This window comes from Eumetopias jubatus, unplaced genomic scaffold, assembly GCF_037043125.1.
Source record: "Eumetopias jubatus isolate StellerSeaLion01/CBP00866 unplaced genomic scaffold, mEumJub1_p1.0 scaffold_2, whole genome shotgun sequence".
Classification (NCBI taxonomy): domain Eukaryota; kingdom Metazoa; phylum Chordata; class Mammalia; order Carnivora; family Otariidae; genus Eumetopias; species Eumetopias jubatus.
Window position 1 is genome coordinate 110,201,841 of NW_028274808.1, and position 26,728 is coordinate 110,228,568.

General features: G+C 36.2%; 1 protein-coding gene across 3 annotated transcripts in view; it reads left to right on the forward strand.

The window, feature by feature from the left end:
- The window catches only part of ZGRF1 (zinc finger GRF-type containing 1), an 84,207-nt gene that overhangs the window by 32,067 nt on the left and 25,412 nt on the right, over nt 1-26,728 (forward strand). The window contains exons 10-18 of one of the 3 annotated variants that reach the window (XM_088020027.1): nt 2,530-2,632; nt 2,724-2,821; nt 8,115-8,238; nt 12,425-13,080; nt 14,395-14,533; nt 15,016-15,200; nt 16,580-16,776; nt 18,325-18,464; nt 24,397-24,540. In XM_088020027.1, the coding sequence (XP_087876153.1) occupies nt 2,530-2,632; nt 2,724-2,821; nt 8,115-8,238; nt 12,425-13,080; nt 14,395-14,533; nt 15,016-15,200; nt 16,580-16,776; nt 18,325-18,464; nt 24,397-24,540 (1,786 nt within the window). The remainder of the gene's footprint in view (nt 1-2,529; nt 2,633-2,723; nt 2,822-8,114; nt 8,239-12,424; nt 13,081-14,394; nt 14,534-15,015; nt 15,201-16,579; nt 16,777-18,324; nt 18,465-24,396; nt 24,541-26,728) is intronic. The other 2 variants (XM_088020028.1, XM_088020030.1) reach the window with 2 other exon arrangements.

Here is a 26,728-nt window from a genome sequence, read left to right on the forward strand (position 1 = left end):
CACCCACCCCTTTTTAGTTTTTCATTGATGTGTTTTTCTTTCTAATTAATTTTTGGAATTCTTTATATAATGGATATATACTCATTGTCAGTTGTATACTTTGTAGATATCTTCCCTGACTCTGTCTTTCACTCTTTTTTCTTTTTAGTTTCAACATTTTTTTTATTATTATGTTATGTTAATTACCATACATCACATCATTAGTTTTTGATGTAGTGTTCCATGATTCATTATTTGAGTATAACACCCAGTGCTCCATGTAGAACGTGCCCTCTTTAATACCCATCGCCAGGCTAACCCATCCCCTCACCCCCCTCCCCTCTAGAACCCTCAGTTTGTTTCTCAGAGTCCATCGTCTCTCATGGTTCGTCTCCCCCTCCGATTTACTCCCCTTCATTCTTCCCCTCCTGCTATCTTCTTCTTCTTTTTTTTCTTAACATATATTGCATTATTTGTTTCAGAGGTACAGATCTGTGATTCAACAGTCTTGCACAATTCACAGCACTCACCATAGCACATACCCTCCCCAATGTCTATCACCCAGCCACCCCATCCCTCCCACATCACCCGCACTCCAGCAACCCTCAGTTTGTTTCCTGAGATTAAGAATTCCTCATATCAGTGAGGTTATATGATACATGTCTTTCTCTGATTGACTATTTCGCTCAGCATAACACCCTCCAGTTCCATCCACATCATTGCAAATGGCAAGATTTCGGTCTTTTTGATGGCTGCATAATATTCCATTGTGTGTATATACCATATCTTCTTTATCCATTCATCTGTCGATGGACATCTTGGCTCTTTCCACAGTTTGGCTATTGTGGACATTGCTGCTATAAACATCGGGGTGCATGTACCCCTTTGGATCCCTACATTTGTCTGTCTTTCACTCTTAATGATGCATTTTGATGAACAGAAGTTTATAATTTTTAACATAATAACAGTTTATCTGTTTCCTTTATGATCAGTACTTTTTTTGTCTTGTTTAAGAAGTCTTTCTCTACCTGAAGATAAGATATTCTCTCATATTATCTTGTAAAAGCTTATTATTTTGCCTTTCACACCTTGATGTACAATTAACCAGTAATTGATTTTATGTGTTGAGGTAGAGATAAAGTTTCATATTTTTCCCATTTGGACATCCATTTGACCAAGCACTGTTTATTGAAAAGGCTGTCTTCACTCCATTCCTTTGCATTGCCCCCTTTGCCATAAATCAGGTATTCATGTATTTTGAGTCTAGTTTTGGTTTCTATTCTGATTCATTGGTCTGTAGTTTTAAAAGTCTTCATGTCTTATAAAGAATGTGTTTTCATGTATCTCTAAATCTTTTCACCTTGTTCTTTTTAGCCTTTTGTGTTTCCATATACATTTAGAATTAGCTTAACAATTTCCACCCATGTATATAACCATGCTAGGAATTTGACTGGAATTTCATTGTGTATGTAAATCTTTTTTTTTTTTAAGATCTTATTTTTAAGTAATCTCTACACCCAACGTGGGGCTTGAAGTCACAACTGAGATCAAGAGTCACATACTCTACCGACTGAGGCAGCCAGGCGCCCCTCATTGTATATATAAATCTTGGACAAAATTAACATTTTTATAATATTTTATTGATATGTTTCAATATTGTAATAAAATATCTTTCTATTTTGATCTTTTGATCTTAAAATTTTCTCAGTAATGTTTTACAGTTTTGGCATTACAGGGTCTTTGTTATTCATATATTTGATTTGATCTCAGGGTTATGAATTTGAGCCTCATGTTGGGCTCTGCACTTGGTGTGGAGCCTACTTAAAAATACAAAAACAAAGAAAACTTTTATTGTGGTAAAAAAAATCATAAAATTTACAATCTTACCTATTTTTATGTGTACAGTTAAGTAATGCGGAGTATATTTACAATGTTGTGAAACAGATCTCTAGAGCTTTTTCACTTTCACTTAGATTTTTGATGTTATATTTGTTGTAAGAAGTCTTGGATTTATTTGGGTGTAGATTTTTTAGAATTTTTCACACTGCTTTGCTTCCTTGCCCTTCTGTGAACATAATACTTTTTTGTTCAATGGCAAATAATAATGTTATGCTTTTGAAGACATTTAAACAGCAAAATTACATAACATGTGTAATGTTAATGCAAACTCATACTTAAGTGATTATTATATGAACAGTATCACTAACTTGCACATGGTTTCACTTGCACAGCAATGCCAGCTATGTTAAGACTATTGCCCATGCTCTAGAGATGTAACAATGTTATCACTGTTAGGGTTCATCCCTTATTTCAATGATGTTAAGGTATAAGAAATGTGAATCATAAGAATTGATGATATGTAATGTACTCCTCTTTCCCTGAATAGAATTGGCTTCATAACATATTGCTTCTGTTCTTCTGTGTCTCAAGTTATAACCATGGACTATGTGTGTGTGTATATATAGGGAGGTAGATAAAGATATAGATGTGTACACACACACACTTTTTCTTTTTACTAAATAAACTGATAAATGGATCTCTGTTTTCTAGTTCCCAGATGAAGAAAACTTTCCAAAAGGAGGTATTAGCTTTAATATTGAAGATAATTTTCAAGTGAGAGCTGAGTGTAATAAGGACTCAATTGAAAATGACTGTAAGTAAATTAAGTAAAATATAACATTAAAAGTTATTTGATATTGAACAAACTGTTATGTAAAAATCCATGCTTTTTTTCTTCTCCACAGTTATTTTAGATTTCTCTCCTAAAAATTCACAACGTTCTTATCATTATTTGGATTACAATTGTAAATCAGCAGAGAAGACTTCATGGGCAGCAAATAAGGTATAATGTAAGGAGAATTTTAATGCTTGAAGGTAGAAAATCTTGGTAATCTTGGGATGCCTGGGTGGCTCAATCAATTAAGTGGCTGCCTCTTGATTTTGGCTCAGGTCATGATCTCAGGGTCCTGGGATTGAGCCCAAGTCAGGCTCCGCACTCAGCAGGGAGTCTGCTAGAGATTCTCTCCCTCTCTCTCTCTCTCTCTCTCTCTCTCTCCCTCCCTCCCCCTCCCTCTCCCCTCCTACCACCTCTCCCCCTGCTCCTGCATGCTCTCTCTCTCTCAAATAAGTCTTTAAAAACAAGTCTTGGTAATCTTAGAAGAAATGAATCCAGCAAAAACTAAAAAGATAAAAATCTTTGGATTTTTTGTTTTTTACATGATCAAGAAAATTTATCAATAACCAACCAACATTATTTTAGTGATAAAACAGCAGCGTAATTTGTTAGAATAAATAACAAAATGTGGATGACTGCTATCTTATTACTCAAAGGTGTTGTGAATTTTCTAATATGACATGATAAGAGAGACATACATAATTAGGAAGAAATAGAATTAGAAGAATCAGTTAAAAATGAGAAGTTTAAGAAGAATTTTGTAAGGTAGCTGAAGACAAGATAAACTTGAAATGTTAAATGCCTTCTTATACCAGTTAGAATATATAATAGAAAAAGAATCCCAATAATAGTAACAAATGATATACAATGCCTAGGCATAATCTTAATTGGAAATGTGTGGAACATGTGTGAAATAGACTATGAAATTTTACTGTGGAAATATAAAATTCATGTATAAATAGCAATTCAACAATACTGAATGCCCTGTATAGGTCAGAACTTGTAAGACTTGGGTAAAGAGTAATGGACAAAACAGGTATGATCTCCCTTTTTTTTTTTTTAAGATTTTACTTATTAATTTATTTAGAGCAAATGAGTGGAGGGGGGAGCAGAGGGAGAGGGAGAGAATGTCAAGCTGACTCTGTGCTGAGTGCAGAGCTGAGCTGGACTCGATCTCATGACGCTGAGATCATGACTGGAGCCAAAATTAAGAGTTGCATGCTCAACTGACTGAGCCACCCAGGTGCCCCTGATCCCTGTCTTTAAAGGCCAAGGAGAAAGAGGTTGAGATGTTTAAAGGAGGGAGAGAGATGTTAATCAAGAAAACATCTCTCTCCCTTAAAGGAGGGAGAGAGATGTCAATCAAGAAAACAAGCAAACAAATAAATTGAGATAATTGCTCTGTAGGAAAGCTGTCAAAGTACTCTGAAATTATAGGGGAATCTACTTTATGGGTAATTAGGAAGGCTTCTCCAGCTATGGCAGCAGTGAGGGGAAGAACATACCTTGCAAAGAAACTGCAAGTGTAAATACTGCGAGATTGAAAAAAGTTGAGTGGGCTTGAGAAAGTGGAAGAAAACCAAAGTAACGGGATTGTAGTGAGTGAGAGGGAAAGTGGTACTTAGAGACTGGAAAAGTGAGCAGGATCAGACACACAGTCTTGCAGTTGAGGTTAAGAATTTTGATAGTACTCTGTTGCATTGGGAAATCCATGAAGGGTTTTCAGCAGAAAGTCACATGACTTAATTTACATTTTTAAAAGGTTTTGCTGGCTGCTCTATGGAAGATGGGTTTAGTGGGCGCTGCTGGTGGAAACCAGTTAAGAGGAGCCTTGAATGATAAAGACTTGAAGGTAGGGATTGTGGCAGTGAAAGGAGTTAGAAGCATGGATGTTGCTGGTTTGAATGTAGATAGTAGGCTGAAGAAAACTGGAGAAGAAAGATTTCTGGCTGTCTGACTTAACAGTTGTGTAGACTGAGGTGGTTTTCACTGGGTGGAGTAAAATAGAGGAGTTGAGATTGCCAGAACAAAATACCACGGGATGGGTCTCGTAAACAACAGAAATTTATTTTATCATAGTTCTGGAGGCTAGAAGTCCAAGATCAAGGCTTTGGCTAATTTAGTTTCTGATGAGGACTCTCTTTATGATGGCTACCTTCTCATTATATCCTGACAGGGCCTTTTCTAGGTGTGTACATGTGGAGAGAAAGAGAGCAAGTGAATGCAAGCTCTCTTTTTAGAAGGACACCTATTCTGTCATATCAGGGCCCCACTCTTATGATGACCTCCTTTATCATTTACACTTTGTTATCTCTTAGAGGCCCTATCTCCCAATACAGTTACATTGGGGGTTAAAACTTCAACATATGAATTTGTGGGGGACATATTTCAGTCCACAGCAGGGAGAAGCATGTTTGGTGAATATACAGACACAGACAAGGAATGCCCGTGAGTCAGTCAAGTAGAGATAGGAAGTTAGAAGTTGAGTACCTGGGTCTGGTTCAGAGAAGTTTGTGTGGTCATTTGCACATAGCAAAGTTTAAAGTACTGAGAATGGAGGGGTTCATTTCAAGAGTGTGTAGAGAAAGGAGAATGTTATATTCCATTCTCAAGAATTGGGAGGTGGAGAGGGCTAGTTATGTCACTTATTGTTGTAAAATGAAAGAAACTGTTCATTTGGCAACTTGGAGGTCATCGGTGACTTTGGTAAGAGCAGTTTCAGTGAAATAGTGAGGGTAGAAACCAGTTAAGAGTATATTTAATAGTAAATGAGAGCTGAGAAGTAGTGACTGTAGATGTGGAAAACTCCTTAAGAAAATTAGCATAATTAGTCAATCAGTCACTCTTTCCTCAAATAATTTTTGAGCAACTATTGTGTGTTACACTGTTGTACGTGCTAGAGATAGGCCTGTGAATAAACCAGGCAAAGATCTGTTTTCCTGGAACTTGCATTCTAATGAAAGGAAACAGACAATAAGCAAGTATATAGGGCGCCTGGGTGGCTCAGTTGGTTAAGCGACTGCCTTTAACTCAGGTCATGATCCTGGAGTCCCAGGATCGAGTACCGCATCGGGCTCCCTGCTCAGCAGTGAGTCTGCTTCTCCCTCGGACCCTCCCCCCTCTCATGCTCTCTCTCTCCCTATCTCATTCTCTCTCAAATAAATAAATAAAATCTTTAAAAAAAAATAAGCAAGTATATAGTACCTCAGAGGGTTTTAAGTGCTATGGAGAACAATAAAGCTGTGTAAAGGGGATAGAGTTCTATTTTATAGGTAAAATAGGCCTCTAATAAAATGACACTGGAGTAAAGATCTAGAAGGAGAGAGAGGAAGGGAGAGCACACACATGCCATGAAGATATCTGGAGGGAGAGCATTCCAGGCACAAGGAATAGTAAGTATAGAGGTTTTGAGGCAGGGGAATGCTGGCCAATTTGTAGAACAGCAAGGAGGTAGCCCTGGAATGAATGAATGAATGAATGAATGAATGAATGAATGGAGAGTGGTAGGAAGTGAGATCAAAGAGGAAGTAAGGGGCCTGATCTTACAGGGCAGCTGCATAGGACATTTTCAGAACCTTCTTGTACTTTGAGAGAGTTTGGGAACCATTAGTTTTAATGAGAGGAAGGAAATAGTTGAACTTAGGTTTAGAAAGAACTCTGTGGCCTGTTTGTAGAGAATGCACTGTAGATGTAATACTCAGCGTGTAATACTCAGGAAGTACTGCCTCTTATTGTTACTTTTGGTGAAGGTGCAATACAATGGAGACTGCCTAGGTTTGAATGCCAACTCTGCTGCTAATAAGCTGGGTGAATTTAAACAAGTTTAATTGCTTAACTACTCTTTTTCTCAGTTCTCTAAGTGGTAAAATAAAGAAAATGGGAGTACCAATCTCCTATGGTTGTGATAAGGATCAAATAAGTTAAAAATATAAGGTGCTTAGGATACGCCCTGGCACACAATAAGAATTTGTAAATATAGTAAGACTATTACCATGGTGATGATTGACTGTAATTTCCCATTAGTTTGTTTCTTCTACTAGATTGAGCTCCTTGGGTGTGGGGATCATGAGTATTCATTTTCACATCCTAATTTCCTAGCACAGCATCTAGAACCAAGTGGCTAATCAAGAAAGTGTTTTAAAACTTGTATATAAATTTTTATCTTGATTGTAATTTACTAAAAAAATAAACAGATACATTCTAACAAGTTTAAATCATTCAGAACTATATAAAGTTTCAAGAACCCTTTCCCTCTAATTCCACCTCCATTAGAAACCAACCATTCTTAACAGTTTAGTATGCATTCTTCCAAACTTTTATTCTTTTATTCTATTGTTATACAAATATATGTATATTAAATGTGATCATCATATTAGATTTTTAAGGTGATTAATTTCTGGAAGCAGCAAGAAAATGAAATACTGTTATAAGGAGAATAACGTAATGAATAATATGACTATTCAGGTCTGGAATATATCAAAAAAGTTTGCTCCATTTGGGAGCAATATTTTGAGATTTAGGTCAACTGTAGATAAACCCTAGACCTGAAGACATTAAGAGAAAGCTGTTTATTCCTTGAGTCTGCAGGAAGTTTTACTTTCACAGCTCTAAACATGAGGTCTGAGTTAATCTTAAGCCCCTTCGACTGGAAATGCATCTTCAGAACCAAATCTCCATAATCCAGACCAATCTAAATCAGAATCTGACCCATTTCAAATAAATCCAGTAGTTTTAATTAATTAATTATTTATTTATTTAAAAGATTTTATTCATTTACTTGACAGAAAGACACAGTGAGAGGGAACACAAGCAGGGGGAGTGGGAGAGGGAGAAGCAGGCTTCCCGCGGAGCGGGGATCCCGACACGGGGCTCGATCCCAGGACCCTGGGATCATGACCTGAGCCAAAGGCAGACGCTCAACGACTAAGCCACCCAGGTGCCCCTATTTAATTATTTTTTAAAAAGATTTTATTTATTTATTTGACAGAGAGCACACAAGCAGGGGGAGGGGCAGAGGGAGAAGCAGGCTCCCTGCTGAGCAGGGAGCCCAATGTGGGACTCGATCCTAGGACCCTGGGATCATGACCTGAGCCCAAGGTAAGACACTTAACCTACTGAGCCACCCACTGACTGAGCCCCATAAATCCAGTGGTTTTTATGTTCTGTATTTTACTTTTTATTTTTATTTTTTTTTATTTTTTTATTGTTATGTTAATCACCATACATTACATAATTTGTTTTGGTGTAGTGTTCCATGATTTACTTTTTATTATTATTATTGACTTTAGTGAGTTTATTCTATCATGCCCCTTTGGGAAGAATCTTTGCCCTACTCTAGCTCTTCATAATGTGGCTTGAAAGCATTATTTTTATAATGTAGATTATTAGAATTCATTCAGACTACAGGGAAAAAAATGTAATGACATTTTGGTCAGTAGTTTTGTTTTTTCTTTCTGAATAGGTGACATCACCAGAACAAAAGAACTCTACATTAAACCCTGTTTCTACTTTTTCTTTGAACTCAAGAGATGAAGACTTTGTGCTAGAATTCTCTGAGGAGTCCCTGAAAGAAAGAACTTTACCTGGTGACCTTCACTTCCTCAACTTAGTTACTATCATAGTGCTCTAATATCTCTCTGTGTAAAATGAAGTTTTTTATTTGAGAAATTGTTACTAAACTAAAAATAATCTTGGGACCAGATTCAGTGTCATACCCCTCAAGCTTTCCCACACACTTTTTCTATTTCAGATGGTCCTTACTTCCAAATATAGTATTTCCTTCTAATTAGCAGGTTCCTTCTTATTTTGCCTGTCAGTTTCTCATCATGGACCTCTGAAAGTCTCTTCTTTCTTTTTTTTTTTTTTAAAGATTTTATTTGTTTATTTGAGAGAGAGAGAGAATGAGAGATAGAGAGCATGAGAGGGAAGAGGGTCACAGGGAGAAGCAGACTCCCTGTTCAGCAGGGAGCCCGATGTAGGACTCGATCCTGGGACTCCAGGATCATGACCTGAGTTAAAGGCAGTCGCTTAACCAACTGAGCCACCCAGGCGCCCCAGTCTCTTCTTTCATTACAGTTCTTCTCACAGCTCTAACTCCAGAGCCAGGCGCCTCAATTGCCCACTCTCCTCCCAGGGGAACGGTTCATTATGAATGTTTCATTTACACCATTGGTTGACTGTGGTCTAACCTCTTACTTTCCCCTGTTTTTGCTCTGGGATCCTGGCAATATCAGGGAGCTCTTCAGCTGCTGCTTCCACAGTTGCATTTTCAGGTCTCCGTGTTTTCATACATTTTGACTCTTCCCTATGAGTAATTTCCTGCTTCTTGGTAAAGTACAGTACATTCTGTAGGATTCTTTCCACTAATTTTTCTTCTTTCTTTTTTTGTAATTTCACCAATGGATCTTCCCCTGATTCCAAAGCTATATTAGGTAAGGGGTGAAGTTGTAGGTAATTTTTTTGGTCATGGGTGGATGATATAAAAAAGAAAAACTTTGTAATGTGAATGAGTAGTTGGGTTGGAAAAGGTTTAGTGAATGTGGTTGGTAGAGAAAACAAGGTAGGGAAGAGTCAGTGTGGGAGGATTGGGTATCTAAACAAGTGAAGTGACAATGGAATAATAGATGATTTTCATGGTTAGACTGTGAGTCTTTCACTCTTTATTTTTAAAATTATTTATTTTTAATTTTTTATTCAAGTATAATTAACATGTAGTATTCTGTTAGTTTCAGGTGTATAATACATTGATGGCAACAGTTTTATACATTTCTCAGTGCTTATTCAGAGAAGTGTGCTCTTAATTCCCTTTATCGATTTCACTCCTCCCCCTACCCATCTCCCCTCTGGCAACCACCAGTTTGTTCTCTGTATTTAAGAGTCTGTTATTTTGTTTATCTCCTTTTTTCTTTGTTTTATTTCTTAAATTCCACATATGGGTGAAATCATATGGTATTTGTCTTACTCTGACTTATTTCACTTAGCATTATACCCTCTAGGTCCATCCATGTTGTTGCAAATGGCAAGGGTTCATTCCTTTTATTGACTGGGTAATATTCCATGTTTTGTGTGTGTGTGTGTGTGTGTGTGTGTGTGTGTGTGTGTGTGTGTGTGTACACTGTATCTTCTTTATCCATTCATCTAAGGATGGACAGTTGGGTTGTTTCCATATCTTGGCTGTTGAAGATAATGCTGCAGTAGACATGGGGGTGTATATCTTTTCAAATTAGTGTTTTCCTTTTCTTTGGGTAAATACCCAGTAGTGGAATTACTGTATCATATGGTAGTTCTATTTTGAATTTTTTGAGGAACCTCCATACTGTTTTCCATACTGGCTACACCAGCTTGCATTCTCACCAACAGTGCATAGGGTTCTTTTTCTCCACATCCTTGTCAACACTTGTTATTTCTTGTCTTCTTTTATTTTATCCATTCTGACAGGTGTAAAGTGGTATCTCATTGTGGTTTCAATTTGCATTTCCCTGATGATGAGTGATGTTGAACATTTTTTCATGTGTCTGTTGATCATCAGTATGTCTTTGGAAAAATGTCTATTCAGGGGTGCCTGGATGGCTCAGTCAGTAAAGCGGCCGACTCTTGATTTCAGCTCAGGTCATGATCATAGGATTCTGATGTCAAGACGCATCAGGCTCCATGCTCAGCAGGGAGTCTGCTTGAGGATTCTATCATTCTCCCGCTGCTTCTCCCTCTGCTTCTCCCCCTGCTCGCATGCTCACTCTCTCTAAGATAAATAAATAAATTTAAAAGAAAAAAAAGAAAAATGTCTATTCATATCCTTTGCCCACTTTAATGGAGTTACTTGTGGTTTTTTGGTGTTGAGTTGTAGTTCTTTATGTATTTTGGATATTAACCCCTTATCTGCTATATCATTTGCAAATACCTTCTTCCAATCTGTACATTGCCTTTTTCTTTTGTTGATGGTTTCCTTTGCTGTTCAAAAGCTTTTCATTTTGGTGTAGTCCCAGTAGTTTTTAATTTTGTTTTTGTTTCTCTTATCAGAAGAGACATGTGTAGAAAAATGTTTCTAGGGGAGCCTGGGTGGCTCAGTCATTAAGCATCTGCCTTCGGCTCAGGTCATGATCCCAGGGTTCTGGGATCGAGCCCTGTGCAGGGAGCCTGCTTCAACCTCTCCCTCGCCCCCTGCTTGGGTTCCCTCTCTCACTGTCTTTCTCTCTGTCAAATAAATAAATAAAATCTTAAAAAAGAAAAATGTTCTATGGCAAATGTCAAAGAAATTACTGCCTATGTTGTTTTTTAGGAGTTTTATGATTTTAGGTTTCACAGTTAGGTCTTTAATCCATTTTAAGTTAATTTTTGTTTATGGTGTAAGAAAGTGGTCCAGTTTTATTCTTTTGCATGTAGCTGTCTGGTTTTTCCAACACCAGTTGTTTAAGAGATTTTCTGCATTGTATATTCTTGCCTCCTTTGTTACAGATTAATTGACCATATAAGTGTGGACTTATTTCTGGACTCTATTATTCTCTTTCATTGATTTATATGTCTGTTTTTATGCCAGTCTTTTACTCTTTAATGAGGTTTTAGCTTTTCTGTCAATGTTGCTTGATTGACTTGTTAGAATTATAATCTAACACTATAGAAGAATATCATTGGCTCACCTACTGCTCTACTACCTTCCCAAGTGATCTCCAGAGTTTATTTCCAACAAATAAGTCTGTCCAGAAGGTACATTATGATAAAATAGGAAACCATAGCATTGTCAGATAAAAACTTTAAGCTTATATACTTCCCATGTAGTAGTATTCATTCATTTATTCAGCAAATATTTATTATTGCTTTTTATATTTTCAGGAATATATCAATTACTAACACTGCTGAAAAAAGAAATTCTTTTTTTAATTTTTTTATTTTTTAAGATTTTATTTATTTATTTGACAGAGAGACACAGCAAGAGAGGGAACACAAGCAGGGGGAGTGGGAGAGGGAGAAGCTTCCTGCAGAGCAGGGAGCCCAAAGCGGGGCTCGATCCCAGGACCCTGGGATCATGATCTGAGCCGAAGGCAGACACTTAACAACTGAACCACCTGGGTGCACCTGAGAAAAGAAATTCTAAAACTCAGCTAAAATCTGCCATAACATGAGTTTACCAGAACTGAACTCTTATCACATACCAATAGATCAGAATAAGGCTAAATACCTTCATTACATATTAATGTATGTTACCTTAATTAACATAATAATGTTAACATATTAATTCCTGAGTGTAGTAAATATAAAGGACGTTATAGTCACATGGTCAGATAAATAAACCATGAACTTCAGTCTCTGGAGTAGGAATGTAAAGTTGAACACAAACAACTAGTTCTGAGTATTTGTCCTGACTCTACCAATCAGTAGTCATGTTACCTCTAGGTCTTGGTGGTCTCATCTGTAAAATGAGAATACTAAATCCCTTCTTGGCTGTAAAGTACTCTGAAACCTCAAGTGCTATGTAAATATAATCTAGTGATTGGTGGGGGGCGGGGGTGAATCCTTAGCTAAGGGGGAAAAGAAAAAGAGAAGAATTGCAAGTTCATCAACCTTAAGAAAGTTTGAGTCTCTTAAGCTTTGAAATCTTTATTTTTTGAGACTAAAATCATTAAAAATTTTTTATTATGGAAAAGGAAATAAAATTATGTTTTTTTTTTTCAAGGCAAGTTGGTACTCTTTTTTGTACAGACAGCTACTGGTTTTTAGAGCCTAGGTGATGACTATAATACATTTTTTTACTTAATCAGCTCTTTTTCCCCCCCTCAGTTATCAAAAAATCCAGTTCTCTGGAGAATAAGAACTTTCAAAGGCTTCCATTAGTAAGTAGAACCCGAGTTCCACTTATTACCTTGCCACCTGCTGAAAGGTCACCTGATTTAGATGCTTGTTCATACGTGATCAACTGTGACAGGCAAGAATCTTCTGGTTCCCACCACATATTCAATTTGTGTGAAGAATCAGGAGTTCTTTCTTTTAGCTGTGGGCTTGACCAAAGTGAAACTTCCTTCTGTAAAGAATCTAGAGAAGTGACTCCAAGGGACGTTTTACTTCTCAATAATGTATCTACTCAAAGCAAGTGGCTGAAATATCAGAACATACCCCAGTGCAATTTGACTACTTCAAACAGAGTCAATAAGAAAGTAACAGATGGCTTCTCTGCTGAAGTTATATCTGGGACACATTTTACTGACACAGGTGAAAGACAGAATGATGCTGTAAATAAAAGCTCTTTAGACTCTATGCATTTGCAAATGTTAAAAGGCATGCTCCATCAACAGCAGCAGGATTTTAGCAGTCAAGATTTGGTTCCCAGAAAGAAAGCACTCTCTTTGAATATAAAGCAGACTTCCAAGACTGAAAAACTTCAAAACTTGTTAAGAGAGTCTGCCTGCTACATCTACAGTGTAACAGGAGATTTACAGGTGAGGAAGTGTACCAATGTATCTTGGTGCATTTTTTCCAATAGTTACTGTCTGAATTTTAACAGAAGAATTACCAAAATCATATAGGAGCAATGATTTTACTCTTGGAGCGGATGGCTTTTTTTTTTTTCTTTTTTGAGTTTTCCAGAACTCTAGGTACAGTCATATCTTCTTTGACTTAAAATCTTTCCTAGTAGTGTGAGCATTAAATGAAATTATATATTTGAAAGTGTCTGGTGCAGTATCTGGCACATAATAAGTACTTAATAAATTATAGCTCCAACTGTTTCTACTTCCACTACTACTATTACTGTGATTGTTCTCATTTTTCACTATCAGTTCAGTTTTGCCAATCAGATCATTGTTAAGGTAAAGTTACATCTTATTATGCATTGGTTGTGCACAATTATTGTAGTTGTAACCAGAAATTGAAACACATAATGTTGTTCTTTATATATATATATATATTTTTTAAAGATTTTATTTATTTGACAGAGAGAGACACAGCTAGAGAGGGAACACAAGCAGGGGGAGTGGGAGAGGGAGAAGCAGGCTTCTGCAGAGCAGGGAGCCCGATGTGGGACTTGAGCCCAGGACCCTGGGATCATGACCTGAGCTGAAGGCAGACCCTTAACCACTGAGCCACCCAGGCACCCCCATAATCTTGTTCTTATCAGCTAAGTTTTTCCTAGCAAAAACTAAAAACTTATTAAGGGACAGACAAAAAACATTTAGTTTTATTTATATGATTAAAAGTGCTATGCAATTCACAGTGCTTGAATTGTGTAAGACTGTTGAATCACAGACCTGTACCTCTGACACAAATAATAGTACATTATATGTTAAAAAAAGAAAAAAGAAGAGAGCAGGAAGGGAAAAATGAAGGGGGGGGAAATCAGAGGGGGGGAAGAACCATGAGAGACTATGGACTCAGAGAAACAAACTGAGGGTTCTAGAGGGGAGGGAGGTGGGGGGATGGGTCAGCCTGGTGATGGGTTTTAAAGAGGGCACATACTGAATGGAGCACTGGGTGTTATATGCAAACAATGAATCATGGAACACTAAATCAAAAACTAATGATGTATGGTGATTAACATAACATAATAAAAAATGCGCATGCCTCTCAAAAAAAAAAGTGCTATGCGTAGCCATTCTTGCTATATTCACTGTCTCATTTAAAATTAGCAAATGATTTTCAAGAATTCTGAAAATTAAAAGAAAAATGTGTTAAACATATCTATAGAAAATAGTTCACTCATTAGTAAACAGTATTTTTCTGGAGTTGTTATAATAGATTGAATTATTCCATTTCAGGAGATAAATGGCTCTGAGCTATGCTTTCCAAGTGGGCAGAAAATAAAATCTGCTTGTCTTCCCCAAAGGCAGATTCACATACCAGCTGTTTTTCAGTCTCCTGCTCATTATAAGCAGATTTTTACATCTTGTCTCATAGGTATGACTGTTATCCTTCTATTTTATTATGATTAATTGCTGCTTAATGTAAGTAGTATAGCTGCAAGAAAGCATGTCATCTTGTACTGTGACTTTTCATATTAAATTCTCTACTTGAGATTTGTTATTTTCCATATGTTTCCTCCAGTTTTCAACAGTAACTTATATTCTAATTTCAGGTCAAATTGAGTTTCATAATTGGGAAATGACAGTATTACCTTTTTCAAGTTATAATTTTTCATTGTTTTTAAACTAGAAGTGTTACAGATGGTTTTGTTAAGAAATTTTAAACATGATGCATGATTAGTTTTGATAGTTCTTTTTGTTGTACTAGGACAAAACTTGCCTTTAAGAAAGTGGATATTAGCATTAGGTTATAGATTACTCTGTTAAAAGGCTTTTTTTAAATTTAGCTAACAATACACATGATACAAAATTATTTTGTATTTAATTTTCATCTGTACTTATCTTTTTTTTTTGTAGAACATCTAAATATATTGCTGTTTGGGTTGGCACAGAGGTTGCACAAAGCTCTTTCAAAAGTTGACATATCATTTTACACATCATTAAAGGGAGAGAAACTGAAAAATGTAGAAAGTAATGTGCCATCCTGCCATCATCATCAACCTGCAAAACTTGCAATGGTTAAAAAGGAAGGTCCAAATAAGGTATTATTCCCTTCCTTGCCTGTTGCCCCACCAAATACTTGTAAAAAGTTTAGGTACCTGCTGCTTTATGACAAGCTTAGTTAAAGATCAAGTCTTGATTAGGAGCCACTTGAGGTGTTAGTAACTAACATATGGTAAACTCCCAGGAAATTTTTATTGAAAGATTATCTGTGTTCTAGGATACAAAAATATGAGTTAAGATCATCCTTCAAGGGGCGTCTGGGTGGCTCAGTCGGTTAAGCGGCTGCCTTTGGCTCAGGTCATGATCCCAAGGTCCTGGGATTGAGCCCCGCATTGGGCTCCCTGCTCAGTGGGGAGCCTTCTCCCTCTCCCACTTCCCCTACTTGTGTTCCCTCTCTGACTGTCTCTCTCTCTGTCAAATAAATAAATAAAATCTTTAAAAAAAAAGATCATCCTTCAGATTGCTTATGAACTTATTACATAGTGGTGGATGGAGAAAGAAACATAAAAGGAAATTTTGTATAATAGTGTAATTGATACAGTAGGAGGGATATGCCCAAGTTACAGTTAGAGCACTGAGAAAAGATTATGTCCCAACCTGAGGTCTTAGAGAATGCAGAGATGAGCCTGAAAGAAGTGAAAGTTGAAGTAGTCTATTATGTAATCTCCAGTATGAGTAACAGATAAGGCCTTAGGAATATAAAAGCATAATGATTTAATTTACATTGCTGATAATGTATTATTATGGAAGAAGTCAAGTCAGTAAAATGTTTTTATATTTCATATATAAATTTAGATATAAATTCAGTTGTCAAAAGCAAGAATTCTTAAATATAATATAACCATAGAATTATAAAATATATAACCATATATAAGTATGGTTTATATAAGAAATAATGGAACCATCAAGTCTTTTTTTTAAGATAATTTGATGACATTGTTGTCATGTGTACAGTTTGCTGTGTGTAAAGGTTAGGTTATGGAGTAGAAAACACATCATTATCTGAGTTTTATTTTTTTTTTTAAAACAGTATACATGTGTATATTTTCATGTACATGTGCGCACACTTACGTGAAGACAAAAAAGGCCAAAAAGAAATGCACAAGATATTTCTTGTTTCTGGATAGCTTTCTGGTTTTCTATAGTGAACATTTTAAATTGGGAAAGCAATAAATTTTATTTTTCAAATAAGCTTATATTCTCAGGACAATGTAATTTTTTGATAAGGAGAAAATAAATGGAAAAGTAGGTGGTTTTAAATTTTAATGTGTTTAAATTAATATTAATAAAAAGATTAATTTGTATAATGAATAATTTATTAGAGTATGTTAATGCCAAACACAAGTCTTAACAAACAATACAAAAACAGTAAAATATAAAATTTCTCTTACTAAATTGTAATATTTTTTCCTCTTAGGGTCGTCTCTTTTATACCTGTGATGGACCCAAAGTTGACCGATGTAAATTTTTCAAGTGGCTTGAAGAAATGACCCCAGAATATTTAACACAAGAAGACTCTCTACCTAGCATGGTTTTAAGTGATATAAAGAGTATTGGCCTATACTTAAGAAGTCAAAAGATTCCCCTCTTTGAGGAATGCCAACTTTTGGTGAGGTGTGTTTCTTGGTACCAAATAATGCCTGTAATTATATCAGAAAATAATAATCTTCCATGATTGTCATCGTTAGTTTATTTATTTTAGAGAGAAGTGAGAGAGCGAGTTGGCGGTGGAGCAGAGGCGGGGTGGGGGGTTGAGAATCTCAAGCAGACTCTCCACTGAGCATGGAACTCAATGTTGGGGCTCACTCCCATGACCCTGAGATCAGGACCTGAGCTGAAATCAAGAGTCAGATGCTTAACTAACTGAGCCACCAGGGGGCCCTGATTATTATTAGTTTTAAAAGAGATTGAGATAGAAAAAATATCTAAAACCTCAGTTTTTCTAACTGTAAAATGGGAATAATTTTCTAAAGCTGTATTTGGCCCCCTCTAAACATCAAGCAGTGTCAGCAATATGAAGGTGACTGGCAAGCATGCTATTTTTCTAATCATTTTTTTTTTTATTTTTTTTTTAAGATTTATTTATTTATTTACTTGACAGAGACAACGAGAGCAGGAACACAAGCAGGGGAAGTGGGAGAGGGAGAAGCAGGCTTCCCGCTGAGCAGGGAGCCCAATGCGGGGCTCGATCCCAGGACCCCAAGACCATGACCCAAGCTGAAGGCAGACGCTTAAGGACTGAGCCACCCAGGTGCCCCCAGAATACTACATTTTGGAAACATGTCTTATAAAAGTGGGATTATCCAAAATGTAGCTATAATGAACATTTGCATGGTAATTTAATAACATCTATGGGGAGTTTATACGTGCTTTGCACTTCTAAGCACTTTGCATGTATTATTTAATCATCATAATAACCTAGAAAATATGGAAATAGGGATAATTTATTATAGTTATTAAAACTGAGATATACTCTATCTTTTATATACTTCTTGGATACTTTTCCTATCTCAATCTCTTTTAAAACTAATGATAATTCTGTGATGGTTGCTATTTTCTTCCTTTGACACTTTTATTTTGTGTACATGTATGAAAGTACATAAACATACACTCACCCTGGTTCTTTCCTTTTAATATTGTATTTTAAAGATGAAAAAGGTTTGTACCTTCAAACTTCCACTTATAAAGTAAGTCCTGGGATTATAATGTACAGTATGGTAACTGTAGTTAATAATACTGTATTATATATTTAACAGTTGCTAAGAGAGTAGATCTTAATAGTGCTCCTCTTGGGCACCTGGGTGACTCAATCAGTTAAGCGTCCAGCTCTTCAGTTTGGCTCAGGTCCTGATCTCAGGGTCATGAGATCGAGCCCCACATTTGGCTCTGTGCTCAGCGGTAAGTCCGCTTGAGATTCTCTCTGCCCCTCCCCCACCAAATACATAAATAAATTAAAAAAAATGCTCATCACAAGAACAATTTGTAACTGTGGTGATGGATGTTAACTAGATTTACTGTGGTGATCATTTCATAATATATACATATATCGAACCATTTTATTGTACACCTGAAACTACTATAGTGTTGTATGACAATTATATCTCAGTAAAAAATTTGTACCTTAATACTTAAATTCATTTTTATTTTTTACTCATTTTTCAGAAAAGGATTTGATTTTCAAAGAAAGCAGTATGGCAAACTAAAGAGGTTTACTACTGTAAATCCTGAATTTTATAGTGAACCTAAAAGCAAACTTTATCTTAAGCTGAGTCGGAAGGAAAGTTCTTCAACATACGGCAAAAGTAAGTTGATTGATCATTTTGGTAACTGAGTCTTGCCTTGTATCTCAGTTACATAACAGCTCTGTAAATTCTTTATATTAAAGAGGTTTTATAAAATATTGTTTAATAGTAGCATATATCGTGAATTATTGTATAATAAATTGGACCGTTTCCAAAAAGGATATTTTAAAATTTTACTTTTTTAAAAAACTTTACTAAAGGATCCCCAAATCTATTTAATTTTGTTTAAAAAATTGTACTAGCTTCTCAACATTATATAAATAACTATATTAATTCAGTTGTACTCTGACCTAATACCAAAAATAAACTGAAAATGCAGTGATTTTATTGATATTTCTGTCATTGCACAATTTGACAACAATGGACCACAAGTTTTGTATATTTGGAAGTAAAATCCTTTAAAAGAATTTTTTCTAAGGTGTTTAGATGTGCTAAATTGGGTTAATCATTATCTTTGGTTTCATGACCTACTCCTATCATTCATCCTCATGTAGCTTGCCTTAATTATTTAGTTATTTTAAATAATGTAAGTGTCTGTGAATCTATAAACCAAAGCAAAATCAAGTACCTTTATAGCTACCTCCGTTTAATATAGAGTAACCCCAATAACTCATCTGGCTGTCTCTCCTAAAGTAATTATCATATTCATCCCTGTGTTCATCAGCATCTTGCTTCTCTTTGTTTATAGGTTTATATAAATGAATTCCTAAAGAGCATACACTTGACTATTGAACAACATAGGTTTGAACTGTGCAGGTCTACTTATACATGATTTTTTTAATAAATTCAGTACAGTACTATAAATATATTTTCTCTTATGATTTTCTTAATAATATTTTTTTCTATCTTTATTATAAGAATATAATATATAATTCATATAATACACAAAATATGTGTTAATCAACTGTTTATGCTATCTGTAAGGTTTCTGGCCAGTAGTCTATTGGTAGTTAAGTTTGGGGGTGTCGAAAGTTATATGCAGATTTTTGACTGTGGGAGTTCACCCCTAACCTCCATATTGTTCAGGAGTCAGTTGTATTTTAAATTTCTGAATGAAGGAAGCATTATGTTGATTTGTTGATTGCATTCTAGCACAAACTTCATGTTGCAGACCAATAACAAAACTATTTAAGATAGGCTACTTTGAATAGCACTAATCTAAATCCATAAATTTTAGGTTAGTATGGATTTATTTCCTATCCTTGAACATAACTACCTTTTAAAAGATGCCTATAAACTTGTCCAAAGTAATTTAATTACATTTATTTCATGTTTCCCTTTTAGCATCTTCTGGATTTTTCTCTCATTAATATATTTCATCAAAAATTTTGAGTGTAGGTCTTTGAATGGTAAACCTCCTAAGCCTTGAATACTTGAGAATATTTTTATTGTACATTCATATTTGAATGATAGTTCTACATTTAGAATTCTAGGTTTTAAGTTCTTTTCATTTAATACTTTGGACCTACAGAAGCAGCAATTTTATATGTTTTAAGTAAATATTAATATACTTGGTTATGTTTTTGCTGTTGAAAAATGTGATGGCATTATGATTCTTACTCTTTTACATGTTATTTGCTCTTTCTGGTTGGAAGCTTTAGAATATTAATTTTTCTCTGACTTTTAGTCTTATGTTTCCCTATAATGTATCTAAATATGAGTTTTTCCTTTTTCTCCTCTTGGGCACACTGTTGGCCTTTTAAATCTAAAGTCCTCTGTCTCCAAATTCATCCAGTATAAGCATTATATATATATAGCTTTTTGTATGTCATTTATATCTCTATAGGGTGTTTTTTTTTTTTTAAATACTGAAGTCAGGGCACCTGGGTGGCTCAGTCGGTTAATAAGTGTCTGCCTTCGGCTCAGGTCATGGTCCCAAGGTCCTGGGATCGAGTCCCACTCGATCCTGCTCAGCGGGGAGCCTGCCTCTCCTTCTCCCTCTGCCTGTCTTGCCCTGCTTGTGCTCTCTCTCTCTCTCAAATAAATAAATAAAAATCTTAAAAAAAATTCTAAAGTCTTTTATCTTTTCTATTTTTTAAATTCTGGGAAGTTGATTTCCACTATTTCTTCAAATAATCTTCACTTTATTTTTATTTCTCTCTCTAGGACTTTTATTATTCCAATATTAGCATCTTTGACTCTCAACATTTCTTTTATATTGTTGGGGCTTTTGTCTCTTCTTCTTTCCGGGAAATATCCTCAAAATGGTCTTCTAAATTGCTTAGTTATTCCTCAGATGTATACATTCTGCTATTTATCCCATCAGTTATAACTTTATTTCAACTATGATATTTTTCAACCTAATATTTTTGTTCATTTCTTTTTCCTTATTTTCTTGGTCTTTTTTGCATTGCTACTATCATCTCTTATCTCTTACAAAAAAAATCTCTTTTCAGGCTAAATTTAAATTATTTGTCCATCTGTTCTGATATTTCCTTTTCTGTAGGACTCTGTAATCCAGTATGTTTTTCTTTGAAGTCTTTGTTCTTTTTAAATGTCTCATTATTTTGGCCTGTAAACTAATTTTCCCCTGGTGGTATCAGCTGCTGTTTCTGGCAATAAAATGGGTGAAGGTGGACCCTAGTCTGATTAGCCCCAATGAGGTCAGGGAGTTGGGTTCAGTCCCAGATCTTCCATTTACTGGCCTTGTATCTATGGATAATTTATTTAACTTCTTTGGGCCTCAGTCTTCCTTCATCAATAAAATGGTGATAATAATAGCACCTGTCTGACATTTAAAATGTCTGTTGACCCAGAATATAATATATGTTACTGTGTGGGGTTTTTTGTTGTTACTGTTGTTTTTTTTTTTTACTTTTTTTTTTTTATTATGTTATGTCAATCACCATACATTACATCATTAGTTTTTGATGTAGTGTTCCATGATTCATTGTTTGTGTATAACACCCAGTGCTCCATTCAATATGTGCCCTCTTTACTACCCATCACCAGGCTAACCCGTCCCCTCACCCCTCTCCCCTCTAGAACCCTCAGTTTGTTTCTCAGAGTCCATAGTGTTGTTATTGTTTTTTAAGATTTTATTTTTTTTAAGTCATCTCAGCACCCAACGTGGGGTTCAAACATACAACCCTGAGATCAAGAGTCACATGCTCCACCAAGCCAGCCAGGTGCCCCAGGCTTATTGTGTTTTATTAAAAAAAAAAAAAAAAAAAATCCCGTAGATAAATGACCTGCCAATAGATTCTGATCTATTTGTCTATCTCTGATGGCAGTAGTTATGTGGGTTGCTGCCCTGTTTCTCTATCTTAAAGTCCTCCTGGCAGTCTTTGTTTTAGCCAAAGACTAAATTAGCCTCAAAACAAATCCTGGAGTCAACTGCTCCAAGAGTGATAGGATTAATCCATCATCCATTAATTAATGTCCCAGCTGACTTTCGACACTCAAAATTCCTCTTTGTCCTCTTTGTGGTGAAGTTGGGGTTATCCTGGGAATCTGCTGGGAAAACTCTTCCTCTCTCCCCCAATCCCAGAATTCCTTTCTATCATCTATAAAGGATTAGGAGTTTCCTAGATTTGTAAGATTTTTATCATCATCCTTTCCAGTTCTCTTTGTGGCTTCTGTAAGTATCTCACTGCTCTGAGGTAGGCATGCCTTTCCCTTTCCCACCGGCTGTTTTCTAACGTTGTATTGGATTTGTATTTTAAATTTTTCCTGCCATATCAGTGGGATATAGAGAGAAAGGAAAGGTGGACAATTTTTTTCTGTCAACTATGTTGAATTGGAGATCTTTTTAAAAATTGTGGTGATGGTTAGATTAAATAAATATTAGCAAATAAGGAATAAATTGTTTATATGTTACCTCAGTTGGCTTTTTTTTTTTCTTTTTGAGAGAGAGACAGAGAGAGACCAGGGGAGGGGCAGAGGGAGAGTGACAATCTTAAGCAGGCTCCAAGCTCAGCCCAGAGCCCCAGGTGGGGCTCGATCTCATGACCCTGAGATCATGGCCTGAGCTGAAATCCAGAGTCAGATGCTCAACTGCCTGAGCCCCCAGGTGCCCGGCAAATATTTTAAAAAATAAATATAAAATATAATATAAATCAGCTTTTTCTAAAGCATATTTTCTAAAACAATAGTTCTGTGGGGGTATTGATAAAAGTCAATGTAAAAAAAATAGATTCTGTGGCTAAATAAATTTGGAAAATGCTGTGTTAAGCAAATAACCTTAACCTAAGATTTTTCAGAACCTGAAATATGCTGATATGCATGGACTTTCCAAGATGGGAATGTAGTCAGTAAATGATCTTTTCTGATGCAGTTGAGACTCGTGATTTGTCAGTTTATTTTCAAAGTTGGTTTAAGTTAAGGATTATAATAAATAATGCATATGAACATTTAACTTAAAATATTTGAATATATTTTTATTTAATGATTTTTTGATGAAGAATTAAGGCTTTTGCTTAGACTATGGGTTTTTTGATTGGTGATCTTTTTTATCTTGTATAAACCATACCCACAAATACACCATCCATAAAGATTTACCATTCTGGGGCACCTGGGTGGCTCAGTTGTTAAGCGTCTGCCTTCGGCTTGGGTCATGATCCCAGGGTCCTGGGGTCGAGCCCCACATCAGGCTCCCTACTCAGCGGAGAGCCTGCTTCTCCCTCCCCCACCCCCCATGCTTGTGTTCCTGCTCTCGCTAACTCTATCAAGTAAATAAATAAAATCTTTAAAAAAAAAAAAAAGATTTACCATTCTGAATTCTTAAACATGGAGCAAGAACTTGTAATGCAATCTAAGTGGAGAGTGATTTAAATTTTTTCAATCTCTTTTCTAATCTTTTACATATATCTCATCTATACTTGAGTCAAAAGCAGTTTTTTTGTGTTTTGTGGCTAAAATTTTTAAAGCAAATCTTAAGTCTTTCTAAATTATTTAATTTTCTTAAAGCAACAATTATTTTTCTTCATACTCATAATGATTCAAATAATACCTGATTAAGTTATAATATTATAACTAATCCAACTGGTATAAATAAGTTTTAGAACAAATACAAATGACTCTTTGTATCAACTCAACTAGTAGTATTGTGGAAAATAGCTTACTAGCTATGAGTACTCAATATGCTGTGGAGATGGCATGTTATACAGAAAGAACATTAATTAATCTAGAGCATCAGTTAAGTAGAAGTCTGTTAAGAGAACTTGTATTCTATCTACAGATTGCCAACTTTATTTGCTCATGAAAACCATTATATGGCAGAGCATCTTTTTAGACTAATGTTCTACCTTGGGAAAGTCTGATATAGCTATAAAGTTGTTTTATAAGAAAGATGAGTTAGATGTTATGTTGCTTTATTTACATTATTTTTTAATATAATCATAAAATAACTTTAAAAACATAAAAGTAATTGCATTAAAACATGAAAATGTTACTTATTCAGGTCTTAGTTTGGGTGGAATCTGGTAGATAATAACTAATCTTGGTTTTTGAGAAATAATATATGACTAAGCATGTAAGAAATCCAAAGTAGTTTTGAATTGAGCATGGTTCTGAGTTCTTTAAAAAATATTTGTCTTGGGTGCCTGGGTGGCTCAGATGGTTAAGCTTCTGCCTTCGACTCAGGTCATGATCCCAGGTCCTGGGATCGAGTCCCACATCCGGCTCCCTGCTCAGCAGGGAGTCTGCTTCTCCCTCTGCCTCTCTCTCTCTCTGTCTCTTATGAATAAATAAATAAAATCTTTAAAAAAAAATGTTTGTCTTGGGGCGCCTGGGTGGCTCAGTCGTTAAGCGTCTGCCTTCGGCTCAGGTCATGGTCCCAGGGTCCTGGGATCGAGCCCCGCATCGGGCTCCCTGCTCCGCAGAAGCCTGCTTCTCCCTCTCCCACTCCCCCTGCTTGTGTTCCCTCTCTCACTATGTCTCTCTCTGTCAAAAAATAAATAAAATCTTTAAAAAAAAAAGTTTGTCTTTTCAGATGATCTTTGGGTGGTTTCAAAAACCCTGGACTTTGAATTGGATACTTTTATTGCATGTAGTGCTTTCTTTGGACCATCATCTATCAATGAGGTGGAGCTACTACCTTTGAAAGGTTATTTCCCCTCTAACTGGCCCACTAATGGTAAGTGTTATCATGCCCATATTAATTTATATTAAGAGAAGAACGATAGACATAAGATGCTTTGTGAGCAAGGTTGCTAACTTTGTGTGGGATTATTTGATTAAGGCCAACAAAAAGCCAACCACCTTGGGGTGCCCCTGGGTGGTTCAGTTGGCTGTGTCTGACTCCTGATTTCAGCTCAGGCCATGTTCTTAGAGTTGTGAGGGTGGGGCTCTGCACTGGGCTTGGTGCTTGCTTGATTCTCTCTCTCCCTCTCCCTTTGTTCCTCCCCTCTGCCCCCCTCCCTGGCTCACGCACACGCTCTCAAAAAAAAAAAAAAAAAAAAAGCATCCATCTCTGTTTCCTGAAAATATGTGTAAAAGTTGAATATATAAATATTTCTGCAATTCAAGTTTCAGAGGGCTAACAATATAATAAAATCTTGAACCCTCACTTAAGTATTTGTTATAAAGTTGATTTGTTTTTTAAGATCCATCCATTTATTGGGGAGCCTGGGTGGCTCTGTTGGTTAAGCATCTGCCTTTGGCTCAGGTCATGATTCCAGGGTCCTGGGATTGAGCCCCGTATCGGGCTTCCTGCTCAGCGGGAGGCTTGCTTCTCCCTCTCCCACTCCCCCTGCTTGTGTTCCCTCTCTCGCTGTCTCTCTCTCTCTCTCTGTCAAATAAATAAAATCTTAAGAAAAAAAAGGATCCATCCATTTATTATTTGAGAGAGAGAGAGAGAGGTGGGGGGGCATAGGAAGAGGGAGAGAGAATCTCAAGCAGACTCCACACTGAGCACGGAGCCCAATGCGGGGCTCTATCTCATGACCCCAAGACCACAACCCTCAGCCGAAAGCAAGAGTTGGACACTTAACCGACTGTGCCACCCAAGCTCCCCTAAAGTTGATTTTTATATAACTGATTTTTTAAAATATAAACATTAAAAGTATAAATAAGAATTTTCTTAAATCATTTCTTACATTAAGTTCTGATTCTCTTGGATTTTTAAATTTTTTTGGTTTATTATTCTAATAGGGTACATTTAGTAAACACATCATTTATTTTTACATTGAGAAGGTCTTGTAGATTTTGCAGGGATTTTGCCAGCAATCGAACAGGAAGGTATGATTTTTATTTTGAGAAAGTTTTAATAAGATAGTAGGCTACCCAAACTGTGGAAAGAGCCAAGATGTCCATCGACAGATGAATGGATAAAGAAGATGTGGTATATATACACAATGGAATATTATGCAGCCATCAAAAGGAATGAGATCTTGACATTTGCAACGACGTGGATGGAACTGGAGGGTGTTATGCTGAGTGAAATAAGTCAATCAGAGAAAGACATGTATCATATGACCTCACTGATATGAGGAATTCTTAATCTCAGGAACAAACTGAGGGTTGCTGGAGTGGTGGGGGTTGGGAGGGATGGGGTGGCTGGGTGATAGACATTGGGGAAGATATGTGCTACGGTGAGCGCTGTGAATTGTGCAAGAGTGTTGAATCACAGATCTGTACTTCTGAAACAAATAACGCAACATATTTTAAGAAAAAAGAAAAAGAAGAAGATAGCAGGAGAGGAAGAATGAAGGGGAGTAAGTCAGAGGGGGAGACGAACCAGGAGAGATGATGGACTCTGAAAAACAAACTGAGGTTTCTAGAGGGGAGGAGGGTAGGGGGATGGGTTAGCCTGGTGATGGGTATTAAAGAGGGCACATTCTGCATGGAGCACTGGGTGTTATGAACAAACAATCATGGAACACTACACCAAAACAAATTATGTAATATATGGTGATTAACATAACAATAAAAAATTAAAAAAAAAAGTAGGCTACCATCCTTATTATTTTTTAATAAAGGAAGTTTTAGTAGCCTGAATCCCTATCCAGTTCTAAGAATCTATAGATTTCTCTAACATCTTGATCTCTGGAATAATTCCTGATGGTTGAATTTGGCCTGTAATTAGAGACACAACATTTAATGATTCTTTTCAAGTATTTTTTTAAATTTTTTTTAAGATTTTCTTTATTTATTTGTGAGAGAGAGAGAGAGAGCAAGCACAAGCAGAGGGAGAAGCAGGCTCCCTGCTAAGCAAGGAGCCCGATGTGGGGCTTGATCCCAGGACCCTGGGATCATGACCTGAGCCGAAGGCAGATGCTTAATAGACTGAGCCACACAGGCGTCCCCATTTCAAGTATTCCATA